Source organism: Bubalus bubalis, chromosome 17 (assembly GCF_019923935.1).
Source record: "Bubalus bubalis isolate 160015118507 breed Murrah chromosome 17, NDDB_SH_1, whole genome shotgun sequence".
Taxonomy (NCBI): Eukaryota; Metazoa; Chordata; class Mammalia; order Artiodactyla; family Bovidae; genus Bubalus; species Bubalus bubalis.
This window is the reverse complement of record NC_059173.1, coordinates 18,763,467-18,786,683: the sequence shown is the minus strand read 5'-3', so window position 1 is coordinate 18,786,683 and position 23,217 is coordinate 18,763,467. Positions and strand designations below refer to the sequence as shown.

Sequence of the window (23,217 nt, the reverse complement as noted above, 5' to 3'; positions counted from 1 at the left end):
CATCCCAACTGCTGGCCCTGCCCCAGCAGGTGCATTTTTTCCCCCTCCTTTCTCCTCCAGGCCTCCAGAGCCAAGGCACAGGCCAGACACTAGCTTGTCATGGAGACTGATTAAAAGCAGCTTTGCCTGGAGTGGATGGCTTAGTGTCCTTGGCCTGGAGTGGTGATCGATAAGCAATTGTTTTCCTGTTGGCAAGAAAAAAAAAATTCTCCATTAACTTTCTCAGGTACTGCCAGACTAGTTTTCTTTTCAGGAACTCCGCAGCCCTGTCAGAAGTGGCCCTGGGAAGGAGGACGGGCCTGTGGAGGGGAAACAGGCCCTCGATGCCAAGGCTGCAGAACACACACAGGAGGAAGAACATTCTGGAACACAGCCTGGCAGGTCGTGGGCATTCAGTAGGTTTTTGTTGGAAGAGGAGGTTTTTGAGCACTTTAAGCACGCACCAGACATGAATATTGAGTTCTTAGCTCAGTTAATCCTCATGACTTGGCTGAGTGCCCATTTTATAGATAAGAACACCGAGGCTGCAACCCCAGGCAGTCAAACTTCAGGGGCTCTGCTTTTCCACTTCTGGGAAATAAGGATGATAAAAAGGATATGTAAACTAACAGCGACTGGGACTATGGAGAACATTGAACTCAGGTTGTGTTCTTTCCCTGAAGAGAAAGCCAAGACAGGGGAACCGTTTAATGATTTTTTTCTCAGATGCAGCCAGAGTGGGACAGAGGGTTAGGAGACAAGGTCAACTCTTCCCTCCTCCAACTTCTCCTGCAGTCAGGCCTGATCATCCTAATTCCTCTTGTAGTTACAGTTAACTTTCTTTTAAAAATTCATTTCTGAATAGTTACTATTTGCATACTTACTTTTATAGGAGTAAATGTAAATATAGTGAAAATTTAGTCCCTTCCACCCTGCCCCCAACCCCGACTTCTGCAAACCGGTTGTCTTCTCTTGAGGCCACTGTTATCATTTTCTTGTGTATCTTTTCAGAAATATGCTGTGCATACTCGATAATGTCCGGATGTACGGTCCTTTCTCCCTGTGCCAACAACAGCATGCTGGTGCCTTGGTTTTTTCCCATGGAACAGCATGTTTTGGAGCTAACTCATGTTAGGATGTACAGAGTCATCTCTTTTAAAATAAATGCATGATTTTTTCCTGGGCTACATTACCTCATTTTATTTACTCAGTCCACCATGGACAGTCATTTCAAACCACACTACCAACATAATCTTGTACGTATATCATTTTTTATGTGTGAGATTGCCTATAGGCTGAATACTCAGGTACAGAATTGCTGAGTCAAAGGTATGTGCATTTGGAATCTTATTAGATAGTGGTGAATTTTCCTTCATAAGGATGCTACTAATTCATTTGTTGTTTTCAGTCTCTCAGTCATGTCTGACTCTTTGTGACCCCATGGATTGCAGCACGCCAGGTTTCCCCATCCTTTACCATCTCCCGGAGCTTGCTCAAACTCATGTCCGTTGAGTCAATGATGCCATCCAGCCATCTCATCCTCTGCTGCTGCTTTCTCCTTTTGCCTTCAGTCTTTTCCAGCATCAGGGTTTTTTCCAAAGAGTCGATTCTTCACATCAGATGGCCAAAGTATTGGAGCTTCAGTTTTATGTCCTTCCAATGAATATTCAGGGTTGATTGCCTCTAGGAGTGATCATCCTCCCCATGAAAATAGTGATGTTACTATATTTTTTGTCTTTGCCAATCTGATAGTTGGAAAAAAGGTATTTTTTTGTAGCTTCATTGTTATTTTCTTAATTTTGGTAAAATATATATAACATAAAACTTACCATTTTAACCGCTTTCAGGTGTGCAATTCAGTGGCCCTGTTTACATTCAGAATGTTGTGCAGCCATCACTGCTAATCCATTTCCTGAACTTTTTCTTCACCCCAAACAGAAACTCTGTGCCTCTTAAGCAATGACTCCCTGTTTCTCTCTCCCCTAGCCTCTGGTAACCTCTGTTTTAAACTTCCTGTCTCTCTGAATTTGCCTGTTATCTAAGTGAAGTCATACAGTATTTGGCTTTTTAAATGTTTGGTTTGTTTCACTTAGCATGTTTCCAAGGCTCATCCATATTATAGCACGTGTCAGAATGTTATTCCTTTTTATAGCTGACTGATATTTTATTGTCTAAACAAACCACATACTGTTTATCCATTCTTCCACTGATAGACCCTTGAGATGTTTCTAGCTTTTGGCTATTGTGAATAATGCTGCTGTGAACATGGGTGTACAAGTTTCTGTTTGAATTCTTGCTTTCAGTTTTTTGTGGTGTGTGTGTGTGTGTGTGTGTGTGTATATATATATATATATATGGAATTGCTGAGTCAAATGATAATCCTACATTTAACTTTTTGATGAACCCCAAACCATTTCCTTGTAGTTTATTTATTTGGGGCTGTGCTGGGTCTGCGTTGCTGCGTGTGAGCTTCTCTAGTTGTGGTGAGCAGGGGCTACTCTCTGGTTGCGTTGCTGAGGCTTCTCATTTTGGCGGCTTCTCCTGTTGCAGCACACGACCTCTAGGGCACACAGGCTTCAGTAGTTGTGGCTCGTGGGCTCCGGAGCGTAGGCTCAGTAGTTGAGATGCGTGGACTTAGTTGCCCCACAGCATGTGGAATCTTCCTGGACCAGGGATCAAACCAGTGTCCCCTGCATTGCAAGGCAGACTCAACCACTGGATCACCAGGGAAGCTCTTCTTGTAGTTTGAATTTGCACTTCTCTTATTGTAACTGAGGCTGAGCATCTTGTCACATGATTGGGTACTTTGTCATTCCTTTACATGGAACTCTGTGGGTTCATAAATCATGCCATGTCTGGGCTAGGATGCTGTTTTTATTTCCTTAATGCCTTTCCCAGTCGTCTTTCCCTGCTCCACAAGGGACCCCCATCTGCCCAGTCATGGTCCAGATTGCATACATGGTAATTATTCCATAAATACTTCTCATAGGACTGACCCAAGAAGGCAGGTTGCACTTCTCTGGCCCTCAACCAGGCCCTCCAGGAAGCACTGGCTTTCTGCTCCCATCTGTGCTTTCTTCTCCACGACCCCCCACCACTCTCACCCAGTGTCCTAAAGAGAGATATCATTATATTCATTCAGAAAATCTCTCTCCTCGGTCCTCACTGTTTTCCTGGCACCTTCGTGACGTGGGTGATCAGTGTGGTGCTGCCATCTGTGGGTGTACTTCCTGAATTCCAGTGGTACCTGTGACATTTGTCCAGCAGAATTTGTCAAACATACGAACCAAAGGTTAATATTCTGTCCCAGAGTCAGAAGGAATTGACAGTCTGAGGGAGTGTCAATCTTTTTTTTTCTTTTCCTAAATTCATGTAACATAAAATTAACTTTTAAAAAATGTATAATTCAGGGATTTCCCTGGTGGTCTAGTGGCTAAGACTCTGCTCTCCCAATGCAGGGGGCCCGGGTTCGATCCCTGGTCAGGGAACTAGATCCCGCATGCTGCAACAAAGACCTGCTGCAGCCACATAAATAATTAAATAAATATTACAATAAAAATAGTTTTTAAAAAATCTACAATTCAATGGCATTTAGTCCATTCACAGTGTTGGGCAACTATCACCTCTTTCTAGGTCCAAAATATTTTCATCACCCCCAAAGGAGACCCCATACCCACTGGCAGTCACTCCCTATTTCCCCCAACACCTCTCCACTCCTAGGCAACCACTAATCTGCTCCCTGTCTGTATGGATTTGCCTGTTCTGAAAACTTCATATAAATAGGATCATGCACATGTGATCTTTTGTGTCAGGCACCTTTCCCTTAGCATCATGTTTTTGAGGTTCATGGGGGTTGTAGCCTGTGTCGGTTCCTTTTTAGTCATATTCCATTGTGTAGACAGACCACATTTTGCTTACCCATCATCTGTCAGTGGATGTGTGGGTTGGTTTTCTCCCTTTTGGCTGTTGTGAGTAAAGCTATTTGGGTATATACCTAGGAACAGAATTGTTTGGTCATATGGTAATTCTCTGTTTAATCTTTTGAGGAACCACCAAGTTATTTGATGTTAACTTCTTTTTTTTTAGTCTCATGTTTGCCTTTCATCTTGCAGGTACTAGTTGGGGGCTGAACTAGGGGAACATTAGATCATAGGTATGTGGAGCCTGACTCTTCACACAACACAAATCACCCAGGCTTACATACTCTGAGTGCCTGTTCTTCTTCTGGTATGACCCCTGACCCCTTACTCCTCAGTTGAGAATTGTTGGCCTGAGATCAGGCCAGGCGACTGGACGCCCGTGTGCATGGTCTTCACATTAGGAGACCTGGACAAATCCCTCTCCCTCTCTTGAGCCACAGTCTCCCCATTTACAAAATGAGGTTATAATGGCAAACCAACAACGTAGAGTGCCTGTGAGATTATCCTGATGTGTGGAAGATATGTTATAAACTGTAAAGTGCTGTCTGAATTGTTGCTGTTATGAAATGATGCAGCCTAGAGGTCACCATGCAAAAGTGTTTCATTTCACCTGCCCAGCATTTTAAAATATTTAAAATAACTGCTGACTTAAACAAAAAAAAGAGATCTCATTTAACATCCTGGCTTTAGATCTTCTCTTGGGAAAAAAAAAAAGAGAGAGAGAGGTGAGGAGGTAACCAGACAATTCTAGGCTCCAGTCCTTGCTTAACAACAATTGGCTTGAGCTAGAAGTAGGTGCCACCTCTGTAGGGATGTGGGTGCTCAATTTTGGAGGTTTTCTCATACTTGGTTTCTACAGGATTGAATTTGGGATTCTTGTTTTGTGTGAGGAGGAGCTTTTAAAATAAGGAAATGTGAAACTACCAGGGGCTACTGTATAGTCCAGGGAACTAGATTCAGTGTTCTGTGATACGTCATAGGGCTTCCCAGGTGCTAAAGAGCCCGCATGTCAATGCAGGAGACACAGGTTTGACCCCTGGGCCAAGAAGATACCCTGGAGGAGATTATGGCAACCCACTTCAGTATTCTTGCTTGGAAAATTCTCTGGACAGAGGAACCTGGCGGGCTGTAGTCCATGGGGGTCTCCAAGAGTCAGACACAACCAAAGCGACTTAGCATACATGATAGGTCATAATGGAAAAGAATATAAAAAAGAATGTATACAATACATAACTGAATCACTTTTGCTGTACAGCAGTAACTAATGTAACTGCTGTGTAAATCAGCTATACATTAAAAAAAAAAAAGGATACAATGAGGAAGAGTGCCCTAAGCTCTTGTATATAGACTCAAAAGATGTATGATCACACAGTTTTTTAAGCTTTTTTTTTTTTTTAAGGACGTCAACTCAAAGCAGGAATGAAGTATGGGCCTGGGCCAGCAGGAGAGACCCCTCTTGGCTATAGCCCTGCCGCCCAGGGTGGGGGCAGCTGACCCTTCCTCTCCCTGCAGGTGGCTCTGCTGCCGGATGGGAGTGCCCGGGCGCGTCTGTCTTGCATGAGGTCCGCACATGCACCATGTCATCATGCGTCTCTAGCCAGCCCAGCAGCGACCGGGCCGCCCCCCAGGATGAGCTGGGGGGCAGGGGCGGCAGCAGCAGCAGCAGCGAAGGCCAGAAGCCCTGTGAGGCTCTGAGGGGCCTCTCCTCCCTGAGCATTCGCCTGGGCATGGAGTCCTTCATCGTGGTCACTGAGTGCGAGCCGGCCTGCGCTGTGGACCACGGCCTGACCCGGGACCGGCCCCTGGAGGCCCATGGCGGAGATAACACCCTTGATGCCTCGGGGTCTCAGGCCCGGCCCCACCTCTCCGGTCGCAAGCTCTCTCTGCAGGAGCGGTCCCTGCTGGATGCCAACGGGCGCTGCGTCTACCCGGCGCTGCCCCACTCTCCAGTGGGCTCCCCGCAGTCCTCGCCACGGCTGCCCCGGCGGCCCACGGTGGAGTCGCACCACGTCTCCATCACTGGGATGCAGGTGCGTGAGCGGCGGCCCCTGGTGCCCTACCCTGCACCCAGAATGTCTCTACCTTGGGCTGGGGTCCCCCGGAAGGATCCCGGTGCAACCAGTTGACTGGAAAGGCTACCCTAGGAAATCCAGAGAGATGTCAATAAAACATACATGATGGAGCCAGTTATCACTGTGGACAACTGGGGCCCCCCCACTCTGGGCAGCCCTGTGGGACAATGTAGGACATGAGCCCCAGACTTATTCCACCTGAGGGCGAGGGAGCTGGGCCTTTTACACCAGCTGCTGGCAGTCCCTGGACCCAGAGCCTCTCCCGGTCAGAGAGAGCCTCTAGCAAAGAGACCCTCACGATGGCAGTTAGAAGTTGTGCCAGGGACTCTGACATGGGGCTGACGGGTCAGTGAGAGGCCTCGGCACTGTAAGTGCACTTCTCCCATGGTTTTTACTGTAAACTTCTGGGAGGTAGGTTGAAACTCAGACCCCCAGCTGGTTCACAGGGCCTGATCCACCCCTACCCCACCTCCTACCTTTGTACTGCCAACTCAGGGCTCCAACCTTACCCACTTCTTTGTCTTCCTCAGATGTCCAAGCTCATTCGCTCCCTTAGGCCTTTACCTTCTTGTGCCCTCTGTTTGAAACCCCTCCCTCCTGCAAATCTCTTCAAGGCCATCTCCATCTGGCTTCCAAATCTCAACTCAGATGTCACCTCCTTGGAAAGGCCTCTCAGACACCCCTTCTAAGCAGCCTTCAGCCCCTCTCTGGCCTGTTGACTGTCCTTCATAGCACTTGTCACCATCTGATTATCTGTGTCTGTTAAGTTGTTTATTGCTGTCCCCCTGCCGCCCCCAGCTAGGATGTTAGGAACAGTCCTGTTCACCACAGGGTCCCTAGCACCTGGCATAGTGCCTGGTGCATGGTGGCTCAAAAATATTTGTTGAAGGAAGAAATAAATTTAACTGGGAGAAGGCTGGAAATCCAGAATGACATTCTAAAGGAGCTGATATTTAACTACCATCTGAGGGCTAGGTATAATTTTCTCAGTTGGAGATGGGTACACACTCAGAGTTCACTGCAGGGGAGTGAGCACAGCATGAGCAAAGACCCCCAAGGGAGAAAGCCATTTTTAAATTGTTATTGTTTGTTTCATTTCCTAGTTTATTAACTAGCCACAGGCCACCTAGGTGACAGAGGTAGTCTCATTCCTCTAATATTTTCGTTTTAAAAGTATGATTACCATACTCCAGCTAAGTACCAGCTATGTACACCAACATATTTCTTTTCCATAGAATTCAGGATAGGTTAGGGATTCAGTTAGCAAGAGTGTGGGGCCCCAAAGGGGAACACTGTGGCAACAAGGCTGGAGGGAGAATTTCCGTTTATATCAGCTTAGAGAAACAAATCTCCCAACAACAGTGGCTTTAACACAATAAGGCTTATTTATCATGTAAAATAAATGCATAGGGTTAGGCATTGGGTATTGGTGAGATGGTTCTGTTGTTGCTTTGGTCCTTAAAACCTCATGATGTCAAGATGGCTGTTGTGGCTCAAGCCTTCACAGCTCCATTCCAGGCAAGAAGAATGAACAGGGAAGGAAAGCAAAAGCTGTGTGCCATCTGAGTCAGTCCTCTTTCCTGGAAACTCTACCCAGCAATTTCTACCTGTCTCACATTAGCCAGAACATAGTGACATGGCCACCTTATGTGTAAGAGAAGCTGGAAAATGCAGTTTTCCAGCCTGGACTGTTGCCACCCAGTGTTCCAGTTATAAGGAAGAAAGGAGAGACTGGTATTTGGTGGGCAACTAGTCACCTCTGCCAAGGTCAGAGCTTTTGAGGGTCTGAAGGCCAGACCATGAAGTCAGGACTTGACCCTGGAAACAGCAGAGAGCTGGGCTGATGTGGTCAGAGTGGATTCTTGAAGATGAATTCAGCAGTATGTGGGGGTTGGATTCGAAGGCAGTGAGACCCCCAAGACAGTTCTGCAGGGCCCCACCTCTGCCTGTCACATCCCTTCAGGACTCGGTGGAATGAAACAGTACTGGAGAGAAACATGAAACAAACTAAAAAGCCCAGCAGTGAGGGGAGAGCTCTGTGGGCCTGACCTGGCCAGGTCAAAGATACTGATCTGACGGAACCACCTCCAGTCAAAGGGAGTTGAGAACTGATTTAGTGTGACACTGTTTAGGCCTCCCCAACCCCATCCCAAAACAGTGCGCTGTATTTTCTGCAGGTGCATGTATGTGTGCATGTACACAGAAAAAGACCTGGAAGTTTATACATCAAACTGATATCAAGGTTCGGGGAGAGGGATAGAACTGGGGCTTGGGAGGGGGTTCAAGGGAAAGTTGGGCTTCTCTGAAACACTTGATGGTTTGCTTTCTATCATGCTTCTCTTCCCAGTTTCCTATATCACTTAACATTTCCCCCTAACTCTATTGAGGTATAATTGAAGTGAGATAAACTGCACATATTTCAGATGTGCAGTATGGTCAGTTCTGATGTATGTATACATCTATAAAACCATCAACCCTATCAAGATCCCAGACCTTTCCAGCACACCCAGCAATGCATCCCTCCCCCACTTCCCCTTTCCCAGGTACTCGCTGACTTGCTTTTGATCATTATAGATTAGCTTTCAAATTCTGGAATTTTATATATGTGGAATCATTTAGTACGTACTCTTTTTTTTTTTTTTTTTTTTGCTTAGCTTCTTTCATGGTATAGTGATTTTTGTGATTTATCCATGTTTTTGCACATATCAGTAGTTCATTCCTTTTTATTGCTAAATAGTATTGGACTGTATGGATATACCATGGCTTATCCATTTACCTGTTGGTGGGCATTTGGATGGTTTCCAGCTTTTGACTACTACAAATAAAGCTGTTGTGAACATTTGTATACCCGTCTCTACATAGACACGGGTTTTCCTTTTCTTTCTTTAGAGTAAGCACCTGGATGTAGAGTGACTGGGTTATATGGGAAATGCCTGTTGAGAAGTTTTGCCAAACTATTTTCCAAAGAGGCTGTACCTTTTAAATTCCCACCAGTAGCCTCTGAAAGTTTCATTTGCCCTACATTCTGACAATACTTGATTTGGTTAGTCTGTTTCACTTTAGCCAATTTGGTGAATGTGGTTTTAATTTGCATTTCCCCAATGAGTAATGATGCTGAGCATCTTTTCATGTGCTTATTGATCATTTGTGTATCTTCATTAGAGAAATATCAGATCTTTAGCCAATTTTTTTTTTTTAACTGATGAGTTATAGGAGTTCTTTATATATTCTGATTACCAGTCCTTTGACTATGTATTGCAATTCGTTTCTCTCAGTCTATGGCTTGCCTTTTGTTTTCTTAGTAGTGTTTCAAAGAGCAAAGGTCTTAATTTTGATTGAAATCCAATTTATCATTTGTTTCCTTTTATATTTTGCACTTCTTATACAAAAGAGACCCTTTCAGAAACTGTTAAGAAACCTTTCTCCTCCCTAAGGCCATTCAGATTTTCTCTTCTTGTATCATTTTGCATTTTTTTTTTTACAGAATAGCACAGTCATGGATTATTGTTTAATTTTACCTTAACTTTTAAAAAATAAGTAAATAAAATGAACTTTTGAAAAATGGGAAGAACCTTTAAAATGGGTATTAGAAGAGTACGTACTATATGATTACACTCTCACAATGTAAAAAAAACTGTGCTGGTAGAGACTTCTCTGGAGGTCCAGTGGTTAAGACTCCATACTTCCATCGGGCACAAGTTCAATCCCTGGTTGGGCAACTAAGCTCCCACGCGCTTCGTGGCATGGCCAAAAGAAAAACAACTGTGGTACTAGAAGTCAGGATAATGGTCGCCCCGGACAGGGGCCAGCATATGGGAGGTGCCTCTGGGGAGCTAGGAATGTTCCCTTTCTTGACTTGGATTCTGGTTCAGGCGTTTGTTTGTGAAAAATATATCTTGCTACAAATTGACAATTCATATTCTGTGCGTTTCTACTTACTTTCCAGGATTGTGTACAGCTGAATCAGTACACACTGAAGGATGAGATTGGAAAGGTAACTATCCCAGGAGACAGGCTGGTTTTCTGTACCTACCAAGGATGTCTTGGATACTGTGGCTCTACCCGGCTAGAGCTGGGAGTGAGCGAGGAATCCTTGGAGAACAGGCTGGGAGGGGGAGGGTTTTGTTATTAATGGCCCGTCTGTTTTGCTTTATTTTGTTTTGTTTTTGCATCAGACTGTGTTTCTACAAAAGCTCACAAAGTTTCCAGAGTAATTCTGTATCACCAACACTGGTGTTGGTTTTTTTTTCCTTCTTAAGGTATTCTCATATCTGTTTTTGCTTTTACATCAGTATCAAAAGTATCAAGTGGACAGTATCAGTGGACAGTATCAAAATTCAAAAACTCAAATGTCAATAGAGAGCAAGTGAGTAATATATGTGAAAAAAACATGCTAGGTGTAATACAATAGGGAGTGGTGAGGACCGTGGCAAACTGTTAACACATGGAAATGATTATGACTCCATATCCACATCAGAATCTGGATTTTTATATCTGAACTGTTTTAAATGTTGGCCATTCATTCAAACATTCTAAAAACCGGAGATCCAACACAATACAGGGCAGATTTTGCCAACAGGCTACCACTTTGTCACCTCTGTATTAGGGTCCTTATTTTGTGGATCATAATGTCTGGATACTGTGTCACGGGCATCTCCCTTTCTCCAGGGCTCATATGGCGTGGTCAAGTTGGCCTACAATGAAAATGACAATACCTACTACGTGAGTACCCACATCCTCCTCCCTGCCCTCCTCCTTGTCCAGAGAAAAGGCCTTCTATCCAGAACTTGGTTTCCTGGAAGGTTTTCTTAGCTGTTGTCTCATTTTATTTTTAGGTCATGTTTATTTTATGCATTAGGAAGGAAGTGGGGAAGTGGGAAGGTGAAGCAATTGGCCCAGGAAGATTGAGTGAATAAATCCAGCAAATATCTCATATCCTTTCTCTGGGCTGCCCTTTCTACATCCTCCATAGCACCAAGAACTAATTAGTCATGAGATAAAATGCCCTTGTTTCTGGGGCTTTGGAATCGGTCCAGTATGGGTTCATATCCTGACTCTCCCATGTGCCAGTTGTGTGTCCCTGGGCAAATGATCTAAATGCCGAACATCAGTTTCTCCACATGTGAAATATCCCTTGCCCATCACGCCAGCTCACTCATGTCTTGATTTAGTGGTAGCCAGTCCCAGGGCTTGTGGTCTCCCAGATGGGAGAGCCGATCTGGAACCTTAGAAGTACCTTCTAGGCTGGAGGGACCCCGAACGTCCAGCCTCCACATAACCTGTGGGGTTGACCCATTCCAATGGCAAGGTGCTCACTACGTGGTCCCAAGGCTGCTGGTGTGCCGAGAGCTTGGGCAGGCTCAGGAGTGGAAGGAACTCTCCCTCCATCGTCCTCTCCATTTTAATCAAGATGCGGGGTCTTTTCTCCCACAGGCAATGAAGGTGCTGTCCAAAAAGAAACTGATCCGACAGGCGGGCTTTCCACGTGAGTTTGCCGGGCCTTTGTTTTTAGTTGCAGAGGCTGGGGCAAGACAGGGAAGACTCACTGAATGGTGTCCCCTGCAGAGTGTGCCCTGGGTGGGTTCCCCAAAGATAGTGCTGGGCCTCCGGCTGAGGTTTTTAAAAATTCATTTTCTTGTAAAAATATTTATGAAAGGAATATAGGTATCAAGTGAAAAAAAAATCTGTTAGAGGAAAACAGTCTGGTGGTTCCTCAGAAAGTTAAACGTACTATTACCATATGACCCAACAATTCTACTCTTGGGCATATGTACCCAAGAGAACTGAAAACACAGTCACACAAGCTCATACATGAAGGCTCGTAGCAGCATGATTCAAAATAGCCAAAATGTAGAAGCAATCCTAAATGTCTGTCAGCAGATGAATGAGTAAACAAAAGGTGGTCTGTCTAGCCAATGGAGTATTACTCAGCCATAAAAAGGGATGAAATTCTGATATATACCTCAACACAGATAACTTTGAAAACATACTGAATGAAAGAAGCCAGACACAAAAGGCCATATATTGTATGATTCCACTTACATGAAATGTCCAGAATAGGTAAATCCAGAGACAGAAAGCAAATTAGTGATTCCTAGAACCTGGGGTTAAGAGGGAGTTGGGTATGACTGATGATAGATAAGGGTTGTGTGTTTTTTTTTTTTGAGGGGGGCCGTTGAAAATGTTTAGGACTTAGTGGTGATGGTTGCAGAACCTTGTGAATGTACTAAAAAGCATTGCATTACACATTTTAAAATGCTCAATTTACAAAATTTAATTACCATAAGGTATTTCAGTTATATCTACAACATGCAAAAGAACAGAAGGATGTATAATGGAGGTTACACATTTCTTGCTGTACTCCTCCGTCTCTCTATAGGCACCCTACCCACCACTTTTAGCTCTTTCAGGAGCTGGTAATTACCGCATGTGATCGGGTGTAGGTGAGCATATCAGAGGCGGCTCCAGCATAAGCTCCCTGCCAGTGGAGCTGAGCAAAATGTCCGCTTGAGCCAAAAAGAGAAAATAGATAATTGTAAATCCCCCAACCCCACCCTGTCACTACCAGCACCCTGATCCTGCTTACCTGAACTCTGAGCCAGATAATATCCTTATGTCATTATTTCTTGATTCATTAATTTCTGACATTTACTTCTGACTTCCTCTAGGACAGCTTAAACCAGTCCTTTCTCCTCCCTTCCGCAGCTGGGCAATGAGGTGACACCAGGATGTTCAGCTCCCTTGTCGCTACCATTGTCACTTTCCTTCTTGTTCCAGCAGGTGCAGCAGGTTTCTTTCCTTTGAACTTGCCTTTCCTCAGTCCACATCTCACTTCTGATACCTGCACCTCAGCTTTTACTTTCCAAGGCTGACACATCTACATTCGGTTCTGTTAGTCACATTTAGATCCTTACTTACATGTAATAGGGCTTCCCTGGTAGCTCAGCTGGTAAAGGATCCACCTGCAATGTGGGAGACCTGGGTTCGATCCCTGGGTTGGGAAGATCCCCTGAAGAAGAGAAGGGTTACCCACTCTAGTATTTTGGCCTGGAGAATTCCATGGACTGTATAGTCCATGGGGTCACAATGAGTTGGACAACTGAGCAACTTTCACTTTCACTTTTCACTTACATGTAATATGCAGTGTGTTTTCACTGTGGACCTTTCCATCATTGTGACCTTCTGACTGTCAGTCACTACTGGGCCAAGCAAGTTTGTTTTTTTCCTCTCATCAGTTCTTACTTCTTTTCCTATCCCTGACTTTTTTTTATCACCTATATTTCCACATGAGTTGTGGAGGCAAGGAATAATATTTTTGTCCCTCTTATGGAGTGGGAATACTGAGCCCCAGAGAGGGAATGTTGAGATTGATCCACTAGACCCCAGACTTCTTTTCCTTGTACCTCAGTGAACTTTTGATGCTCACTGTGACCCAGAGCATGGGACAGGAAGAAGAGAATTAACAGAAGGCTGGGCAAGGGGACTGGGTCTCCAGCCTCATTAGTTTCCAGCATCAGAGAAGACAGATGAAAAGAAGGCTGATTAAAGCCCCTGGTGGCATCAGCCACTCCATCTTTCTGAGACACCACCCCCCATAAATTGTCCTGCTTACAGTCCCCCTCTGCAGAGGAGAGTCTCTTTGTCCTGACTCTGGGATGGTTCATGTTTCCTCCAGGTCGCCCCCCTCCCCGAGGTACCCGACCAGCCCCTGGGGGCTGCATCCAGCCCAGGGGCCCAATTGAGCAGGTGTACCAGGAAATTGCCATCCTCAAGAAGCTGGACCACCCCAACGTAGTGAAGCTGGTGGAGGTGAGATGAGGGGGACACGGAGGCGGGAGGAGGAATGGGGATGGTCCAGCCTTGGCTCTGTGATTACCAAAATGCGACACCACTGGTTCCCGGGGAGAGCCACGTCACATCCAGCACTGTTACAGGGCTGAGTGGTGGTTACTTCTCCAGGCTCCTTCACCCTGTCATTGCATGTAATCCTTGCCCCGTGCTTAGACTGTTTATTACTCCCATTTTACAGATGAAGGAATTGAGGCTCAGAGGAGTACTGAGGCTTGCCCTTTACCTGTTTGTCTTTTTGGAGCTGGTTCTTTTTCTACTACACAAATGTGTATAGTTGTAGCATGAAAGCAGCCATTTGCCTGTAAACAAATGCGCCTGGCTATGTTTTGATAAAACTTTACTTATAAAACTGTTCGATATCAGCATTTCTCATGCTTTTGGTCTCCAGACCCTCTTATGCTCTTTTTTTGAAGCATTTTTTTTAAAATGTATTTTTAGTTGGAAGATAGTTGCTTTAGTCCATGAGGTCACAAAGAGTTGAACATGACTGAGCGACTGAACTGAATTGCTTTACAATGTTGTATTGGCTTCTGCCATACAACAATGTGAATCAACCATGAATATACATAAAGTCCCCGCACTCTTGAACCACCCTCCCACCCCATGCTCTTAAAAATAATTGAAGATTGTAAAAACCTTTTGCTTATGGGGGTTATATTTATCACATTAGGATTTAAAATTGAGAAGCTAAAAATTATTTTTTAATTCATTTAAAATCAACAATAATCCTATACATTAATGTGATTTTTTAAAAAAGAAAAATAACAGAACTCTATAGATAGGCAAGTGCCTGGGTCTGACTTTTCCTGGAAGGGCAGGGCTTAGGGGTTCCAGGCTGGCTGTCCTGGGCCTCTGCCTCGGGTGCGTCCCTTTCTCACGGTTCTTGTCCTGTGACTCTTGGCTGACTGGGGAAGTTGAGTATGATGTGTCAAGAGGTGGGAGGATCAGTCTAGCCCAGGAGCCTGCCTTTGTTTCTTCCAAAAGGAGAGATGGCAGGTGCAGGCCATCTCCATCTGTCACAACAGCTCTCACAATTTCAACCCATGGATGCTTGGGTTGCCGTCCTAGAGAAAACCCAAGGGCGCTTGGTTGGGGTGTGTGTCGGGTCCTGGCGGGATCTCCCTCCTCCTTCATGCCTTGTGGTGTGTGGGCTCCCAACAAGACCTTTTGACAGCTTGCCTGTTCATTCACCCGTCAGACATTCCCTGAGCATCTACTAGGTCCCTAGTCGTGTACAGGGCACCATGGAGGCAGCCGAGGTGGATGCAACCTGGTGCCTGCTCTTTGAAGAGAGGAAGATAGAAATTGTGATAAGGTGAAAACAGGAAGGCTGTGAAAGAGAGAAAGAAGGCACTGCAGCAGTTCCAGGCAAGAGGACATCATTTCCTGCTGGGGCAGGGGGATGGGGAGAGAATTTGAATTTTGACAATTCTGACAGCCAATCCATTGTCTCCTAGGAGACAAGTGGGTTTCTTATTCAAGCTGAGACATTTTCCAGGGGAGGAATCTGCCCCCTCCCTTATGTAACCTCCTTTCTGGGTGCTTTGGACCCTTGAAAATTGGGCTAGAAAGCGCGTATTTTCCAGATGGCCGTTTGGATCACACATTCCTGTGCCCTTCATCTTAACTGGGAAAAACAGTGGAAAGCACAGCCCTCCCGTTGGCAAGTGCAGTCATGTGGATGCTGCTTCCTCCCTGCTCATGTCTTCTCTCTCTCTTCCTTTCCCCTGCTTCTCATCTCCGGCCTGTTCCATGCGGCTGTGCCAACAGGTCTTGGATGACCCCAATGAGGACCATCTGTACATGGGTAAGAGAGCCCTTGCCTTCTGCCACCCTTGCTCATGCAGCTACACCTGCCCAAAGCCCAGGGGAACTCTCCATCCGGCCCCTGTGCCTGGAATCTCCCACCCTTTCCTGCTCCAGTGGGGCCCCACACAGAAGGCTGTACCCGAGGTTTAAAGCAGGAGGTGGAGAGGAGTTCTTGCTGGGACTTTATCTGGGTGTCCTGTTCATCCGTCTTCTGATATCTGTTGAGTGCCTACTGTGTGCTGGGTACCGTTCTAGGCACTAAGGATGCACTGATGAGTAAGAAAGATGAAGCTGGTGTTCTGATCAGGGGAAACAGCCAGTCAACAACTATAGTTGGCCTTCTGTGTCTGCACGTTCTGCAACTGCAGATTCAACCACCTGTGGATCAAAAATATTACAAAGAAAAAATTCCAGAATGTTCCCAAAAGTAAAACTTGAATTTGGCATGCACTGGCAACTATTTACATAGCATTTACATTGTATTAGGTATTATAAAGTAATCCAGAGATCATTTAAAGTATAGGGGAGGATGTGTGTAGGTTATATGCAACTACTACACCATTTAAGGGACTTGAGCAGCTGTAGAGTTTGGTATCTACAGGGTTCCTGGAGCCAATTCCCTGTGAATACCTAGGGATAACTAAATAAAGCAGATGATCAACTTCAGACTGATGCTCTGAAGAAGATTAAACAGGGTGATGTGAGAGAGAGATGGAGGGGCCGCTGCAGATAGGAGGTGAGCATTTAGCACCTGAATGTCGAGGACTCAGCCCTGTTAAATCTGGGAAAGAGCATTCCAGGTAGAGGAAATAGCAGGTCAAAGGCCCCAGGGCTGGTGAGAGCTTAGAGTTTAAAAAATGTGGCTGCAGGAGAGAAAACCATGTATGGAGGGAAGGTGAGGATGGAGGGTCTGAGGTGGGGGTGGGTGGCCCTGGTGGGGCTTTTGGAGCCTTGAGGGGCTATTGAAGGGTCCTGCACACAGACCTAGAAGGACTCAGGTATGTCCTCAGAGACCTTATTTTAAAAAATGATAGGGACACAGGACAGCGCTCAGTTCTCAGTATAAGCACTGATGAGGGAGGGAAGAACAGGACTAATGCAAAGCTGGACAGCAGACTATTAGGCCCAGGAAGGCATGATCAGCAGGTCATGTGTCCCGGTGATGTGTGGCTGGGGGAGGCATTCAGACAAGCTTGTGTATTTCGAGTGGGTACAGATGACAGCCAGGAGGGGAATCAAGGAGATGAGTGGTGTGGGCAGGGCCAAGCCCAGCCCGGAATCCAGATGTCTGCTGGATGAGCACAGCACGATCCTTTGCTGCACAGGGAGTGATGAATCATAAAGTAATGGGTCTGGTTTGGAACTGGAGCTCAGAGCTCAGTTTCCCCTAAAGTAGTTGCTATGGTTTCATTCCAAGGATGCTGTTGTTGCTTAGGATATTTTATTTCTCTTGCCCCCACGCAGGTATTTTTTGTTGGTTTGTTTTTTAAATTTGGCTGTGCTGGGTCTTAGTTGTGGCATGTGGAATCTAGTTCCCTGACCATACAGTTGAATCTGGGCCCTCTGCATTGGGAGCTCAGAATCTTAGCCACTGGACTATGAGGGAAGTTCCCTCACCCAGGTTTTATTATGAAAAATGTTAAAGTTGAAAGAAGAGTACAGGGAATACCTGTTTACCTATCACCCAGATTCAATAGTTAGTAACTTTTTGTCATATTTGCTTTATCAGTTTAGCCACCCACCCATCCATTTCTCTATTTTTTTTTTTCTGAACCATCCAAAAGTAAAGTAGCAGACATCCTGACACATTAGTTCCTAAAAACCTTAGCCTGCATCTCCTAGTCACTTCAGTTGTGTCTGCCCCTTTGCCACCCTATGGGCTGTAGGGGCTTCCCTGGTAGTTCAGTCGGTAAAGAATCTGCCTGCAATGCAGGGGACCTGGGTTCGATCCCTGGGCTGGGAAGATCCCCTGGAGAAGGAAATGGCAACCCATTCTAGTATTCTTGCCTGGAAAATCTTAGGGACAGAGGAGTCTTGAGGGCTATGTCCATGGTGCATTGCAAGAGTTGGACATGACTTAGCGACTAAACCATCACCACCATGGACTATAGTCTGCCAGGCTCCTCTGTCCATGGGATTCTCCAGGCAAGAATACTTGAGTCATGCCTTCCTCCAGGGGATCTTCCCAACCCAGGGGTCAAACCCATGTCTCTTATGTCTCCTGCATTGGCAGGTGGGTTCTTTACCTCTTGTGCCACCTGGGCAGCCCTCACAATACCACAATACCACAATTGCACCTGAAAAGTTAATGCCAATTCCTTAGGAGCATCTAGTGTGTAGGTCATCCTCAAATTTTAGAACTTTAAAACCCTTCCTTAAGAAACATTTTAGAAGTACACAATAAATACCATTAGGTATGAAAACCTAAAAAAATTGTGAAACATTCATATAAAATTATGAACATCACAGAGTCACAATTTCTCAATGTGGTACATGCACCACTTTAAATGTATGAGACAGGAACTTCCCTGATGGTCCATTGGTAATGAATCTGCCTGTTGGTGCAGGGGACACAGGTTTGATCCCTGGCTCTGGGAATGTCCACGTGCTGCAGGACAATTAAGCCCATGTGCCCCAACTACTGAGCTTGTGCTCTAGAGCCCGTGCTTTGTAACAAAAGAAGCCACCACAATGAGAAGCCTATGCACCGCCACGAGGAGTAGCCTCCGCTTGCTGCAATGAAGACCCAACACAGACAAAAATAAATACAATTTAAGAAGAAAGATGATTTGAAAAAAATATATGAGATCATTTTAGGTGGTATATGGACAACCATTTAAAACATTTTTTAGACTTATTTTACCATTTGTATAGGAAAAACTATAACCAGCACACTAAACTCATGATTTCATGGATTTTATTACCTGAGATAAGACTAAAAGTTTTCATACTAAATCAATTTAAAAGTGTGAAATAAATGATAGTTTACATAGTATATAGATATAGCCAGATTATAACCATGGTAGGCAAACAAGTGAAGTTTGGGGGAACACAGAAGAAAACACAAAATATAAAAGGTCATTTGGGGCCCAGAATGGCATCCCCAGCATTGTTCACTCACCTGAGGCCCCGGACCTGACTCTGAATGGCTTTGAGCTGTTTTTGAGGAGGTGGGTTGTCCATTCAACAAATGTCACAGTTTGTCAGGCCCTGATCTAGGCTCTTCAGGGAATGAAACTCAAACCCTGGCCCTCCACCCTCAGGGCATTTTAGTGCTCTGATGAGGGCAGACGGATACATGCGACCTAAGTATTAGAGGTGACAGCTGTGCTGTGTGTTTAGTTATTTAGTCGTGTCCGACTCTTGTGACCCCATGCACTGTACAGTCCATGGGATTCTCCAGGCCAGAACACTGGAGTGGGTAGCCATTCCCTTCTCCAGGGGATCTTCCCAACCCAGGGATTGAACCCAGGTCTCCCACATTGCAGGCAGATTCTTTACCAGCTGAGCCACCAGGGAAGCTCGAAGGTGACAGCACCATGGACAAAAGCTAACCTGAGCAGGGTCAGGGGACTCAGGAGTTCCAGGTTGGAGGCTTGGGAAACAGTGGTTCCTGGGATGCTTCATGGAGGTGAGACCTGTGCAGGACCCTGGGAACCAGATGGCAAAGGGCATTTCATGTCATTGTAAGACTGCCTTTTACTCTGAGAGAGAAGGGGGCCCTTGGAGGACTTTTTTTTTTTTTTTAATATTTATTTATTTGGCTGTGATTGGTCTTAGTTGTGGCATGCAGGCTTCTCTAGTTGTGGTACGTGGGTTTAGTTGCTTCATAGCATGTGGGATCTTAGTTCCTTGACTGGGGATTGAACCTGCATGCCCTGCATTGCAGGGCTGATTCTTAACCACTGGACTGCCAAGCATGTCCCCCTTGGAGGGTACTGAGCTGAGGAGTTGAATGAGTATGTAAAGAACATGACTCAAGCCTCAAAGAGGAGTTGCCTAAGCCGTTTGGACCAGGCAGCTTCATGGACAGAGTTTTTCACTTCTTGAGGTGGCAAAGTGGGATGGAGCCATGTGGTTTTGGTGTGTTGATTCCAGTGATTTTGAAACAATCCCAATACTTTATTTTTTCATTTCCAGCCATAGCTGTGTGTGGCTAGGACAGAATAGGCAGCGTGTGAAGCCAGTTAGCAGATATCGGCAAGGGTTCTGCACCTGCAGGCCTGACTCTCAAAGGGTAGAGAACATGATCAGTATTTCTCGAGGTTAAAAACTTCCCACCTGCCACTCAGGCCCAGGAGGGGTTAAACTGTGAGTGACTTGAAAATACACCTGTTTCAACAGGCCAGCTTCCCTCATGCCAACTGAGTTTTGGTGCTTGGGAGGAAACATTGAAATTCATGAAGCAGCTCTTGAAAGTTAAGTTTACAAGGTGGGAAAGCGGGAGCTGAGGGGCCCAGCGCTCCTCTTGGTGGGAGCCTTGCCATTGCCTTTGCTTCTAACCACAGCCTGAAGCCACAGCAGATTTGCCCTAACTCGGGTTTGGCCATTGCTGGTTGATGAACCTGAAAACAGGGTGTGGCCCTGGGGGAGTTAAGTTCCTTTTCTGATCTGAGCCTTTAAGCCTTCTTTTTGTCTGAGGAGCTGGTTCTTTCCCTTTGGCCATCTCAGCCTTTGGACAGCTTTGAAACACTTTTCTTCCATAAGAAGCTCAAGTGTTTGCTTCTAGAAAACAGAAAACTCCAAAATCATTCTCCATGGGACTTTGAAATCCACTGTCCTGTTTTTTTTCATTTCCTAAAGTACTGCTTCATAGTCCCAGTTATATCTGTTCAAGCAGAACAAAATTAAAATAACTATGCCACGTGACCTGGCAATTCTGCTCCTAGGTACCCCCAAAGAATTGAAAACAGCCACACATAAACACTTGTGCAGGAATTCTTGTGCATGAATGTTCATAGCAGCATTATTCATAATAGCCAAAATGTGGAAATAGCCCAGGTGTTCATCAGCTGATGAACAAGTAAACAAAATGTAGCATATCCATACTATGGAATATTATACAGCCATTAAAAGGGAGAAAGTACTGATACATGCTACAATGTGGATGAATTCTGAAAACATGCTAAGTGAAAAAGCATGTTACTAGGGGTCACATATTGTATGAGTCAATATATATGACATGTCCAGAATAGGCAAATCTATAGAAACAGAAAGCAGATTAGTGGTTGCCAGGGGCTGTGGGAAGGGGTGTGGGGAGTGACTACTAATGGGCACAGGGTTTCTTTTTAGGGGACTGAAAATGTGCTGGAATTAGAGGCGATGCTTGCCCTGGAGGCAGTGGACTGCTAGATACCACTAAATCATGCACTTTAGAATAGTTGTATATTCTGAAATTTCACCTCAACTTTTAGAAATGCAAAAAATACCGCCCTTCTCCAACAACAAAAACCCTGTGCATTCCCTAAACGTAGTGTATCTAATACTTGATGGTGGGGTGGGGAATCCCACATACACAGGGCTGTGAGGAAGCTAGCAGGCAGTGAGTCAAGAAAGGCCCTGTTGAGGAGGAACAGAATCAGCTGGCCTTTGAGGTGGCAGGGAGATCACCCTCCCCACCTCTAGCTCCAAGTCTTGATTTGATTCGAAGTCACTGGTTGGAGCGCCAGCTGACACAGAGTGCTAAAGAGCTGGAACAACATTATCCGACAATTCTTGGTTTACGTAGCCTGACATAGCCTAGCAGCTTGGAAAATGTGAGAGGGGTCATTGAAATTTGTTCTTGCTGTTTCTTGAACTGAAACTTTGCTAGGGTTCAGTAGACCCCTAGGGCTGCTGCTTTTGTGTCCACATAAATCCACATTAGACCTGTTCTTTGGCAGGTCTTTGGCTCAGGACGTGGATGAGTGACAGGACATAGTTTAGCATCAGTCGTATCCCTGGGACTCCCCTCCCACCCCCTCCCACCTAGGTATGAGAAGACAATGAAAGAGGCTGTCCCCACCTGTTTCCAGTCTCCCTGCTTTGTCTCCTCTGGCAGAGGGTCCTCAGCTGTTTTGAGGACCAGATGTATAGCCAGCCTGGGGTCCCAGGGACACCAGAAATCTCTGACCCCTAGCTTCCTGATGGGAACTTAGAAAAGCAGAACCTTCTGTGGTTTTGGTTCAGTGGACTGTTCCCCTCCCCAGCCCCCATGTTAGTTTCAGTGCTTCTCAGTGTTTCTAGGGGTGGTTGGGAGCTGGGGAGGAGGGGAGGAAGATGGATTTCCATTTTTCCAGTGTAACCATTCACCCCCTTCTCTCTCCTACAGTGTTTGAACTGGTCAACCAAGGGTGAGTGTCCCCATTCCCAGCAGGTATGAGGCCCGAAGCTTCTTGAGCTTTAAAGCTGAATGAGGTGGTGGGAGGGGGCAAAGGCTGGTGTTTCTGGTTTGCTTTTCATGTGTGTGTCGACCTTTCAGGCCTGTGATGGAAGTGCCCACCCTCAAACCACTCTCTGAAGACCAGGCCCGTTTCTACTTCCAGGATCTAATCAAAGGCATCGAGTACTGTAAGCGGGGCTCACAGGAGGACTCTCACCCAGGGGGTGGTTAGTGTTCCCAGATAGTGGATGGAAAGTGGAAGGTTTCTTACTTCCCTCCTGGAGCACAGGGAGGTGGGCAGGAAACAGAGCTGCCTGAGCTATGGCGACACCCCCTCCAAGCAGAAACCCTTCTTCTGGCCACACAGAAAAACTAAGAGCAATAGTGTTAGTGACTGTTTATCCAGTTCTTTCTACCAGGCACTGTTAATTTCCTAGCATCACCCTTTATTCCCAGGAACCCTGGGATCCTGTTAACCTCTGGGAACCTTAGTTCCTCATCTGTAAAATGGGAATAAAATATCTCTCACAAGGTCTGAAATCAGCCAGGACATCAGTGTTCTGATTGGCAGGGTGTCCTTTCTGCTACTGGTTGTTAAACATTTTGACTCATACCCTTTGCCTGGTGTTACACAGGATTGTCGTGACACTGAAATGGGGTGAATGAGGAGCACTTAACACTTAGCATTCAGTAAAAGCAGCTGCTGCTCCTGTTACCAGTATCATCATCATCATCATCATCACCACCACCCCGGAAACACAGTTGGGTCTTCCAGATTGTAGGATTGTCCTTGCCCATGGGCAGACACCCAGGCAGGAACCGTTGGCCAAGTCCCAATCCTGCTGTGTTTCACACTTCAAATCATACCTGTTCCAGTCATTGTTGGTTTGGTGAACAGGTTGTGAGGTGGCGTTAATAAATGAAAACATGCTTGACTGTCACAAGTTTTAAGGCTTCTAGCTGGGAGCCAAGCTCAGCAAAAGCTCTCCATGCACACATGACTTAGACTGTGGCAGGCGGTTACCAATTACTATTGGCAGTCAGTATTTCACTCCTCACTTTGGAGGATGGGCCAGCTTCCTTAGAGACATTCCCCTTAACTTTTAGAGCTGAGGGTGTTTCACAGGTTTGGGAGGGGAAGGCTGGGAAGGGCCTGGGACCCTGGAAGAACAGAGGGCCTCCTGCCTGTGTCTCTGGGCTCTGTGGGCCGCATGGAGCTCCTCCT

General features: G+C 45.7%; 1 protein-coding gene and 1 non-coding gene across 6 annotated transcripts in view; both read left to right on the top strand.

Annotated features, from left to right (window-relative positions):
• The window catches only part of CAMKK2 (calcium/calmodulin dependent protein kinase kinase 2), a 52,242-nt gene that overhangs the window by 12,472 nt on the left and 16,553 nt on the right, over window positions 1–23,217 (top strand). For all 5 annotated transcript variants that reach the window (XM_025267648.3, XM_025267645.3, XM_025267644.3 and 2 more), the window contains exons 2-9: window positions 5,412–5,929; window positions 9,918–9,965; window positions 10,640–10,693; window positions 11,405–11,456; window positions 13,647–13,780; window positions 15,593–15,629; window positions 21,942–21,963; window positions 22,092–22,180. In XM_025267648.3, the coding sequence (XP_025123433.3) occupies window positions 5,477–5,929; window positions 9,918–9,965; window positions 10,640–10,693; window positions 11,405–11,456; window positions 13,647–13,780; window positions 15,593–15,629; window positions 21,942–21,963; window positions 22,092–22,180 (889 nt within the window). In that variant the 5' untranslated portion in view covers window positions 5,412–5,476. The remainder of the gene's footprint in view (window positions 1–5,411; window positions 5,930–9,917; window positions 9,966–10,639; window positions 10,694–11,404; window positions 11,457–13,646; window positions 13,781–15,592; window positions 15,630–21,941; window positions 21,964–22,091; window positions 22,181–23,217) is intronic.
• On the top strand, window positions 3,395–3,467 carry TRNAG-CCC. The gene has a single exon. It is a non-coding gene; the product is annotated as a tRNA-Gly (tRNA).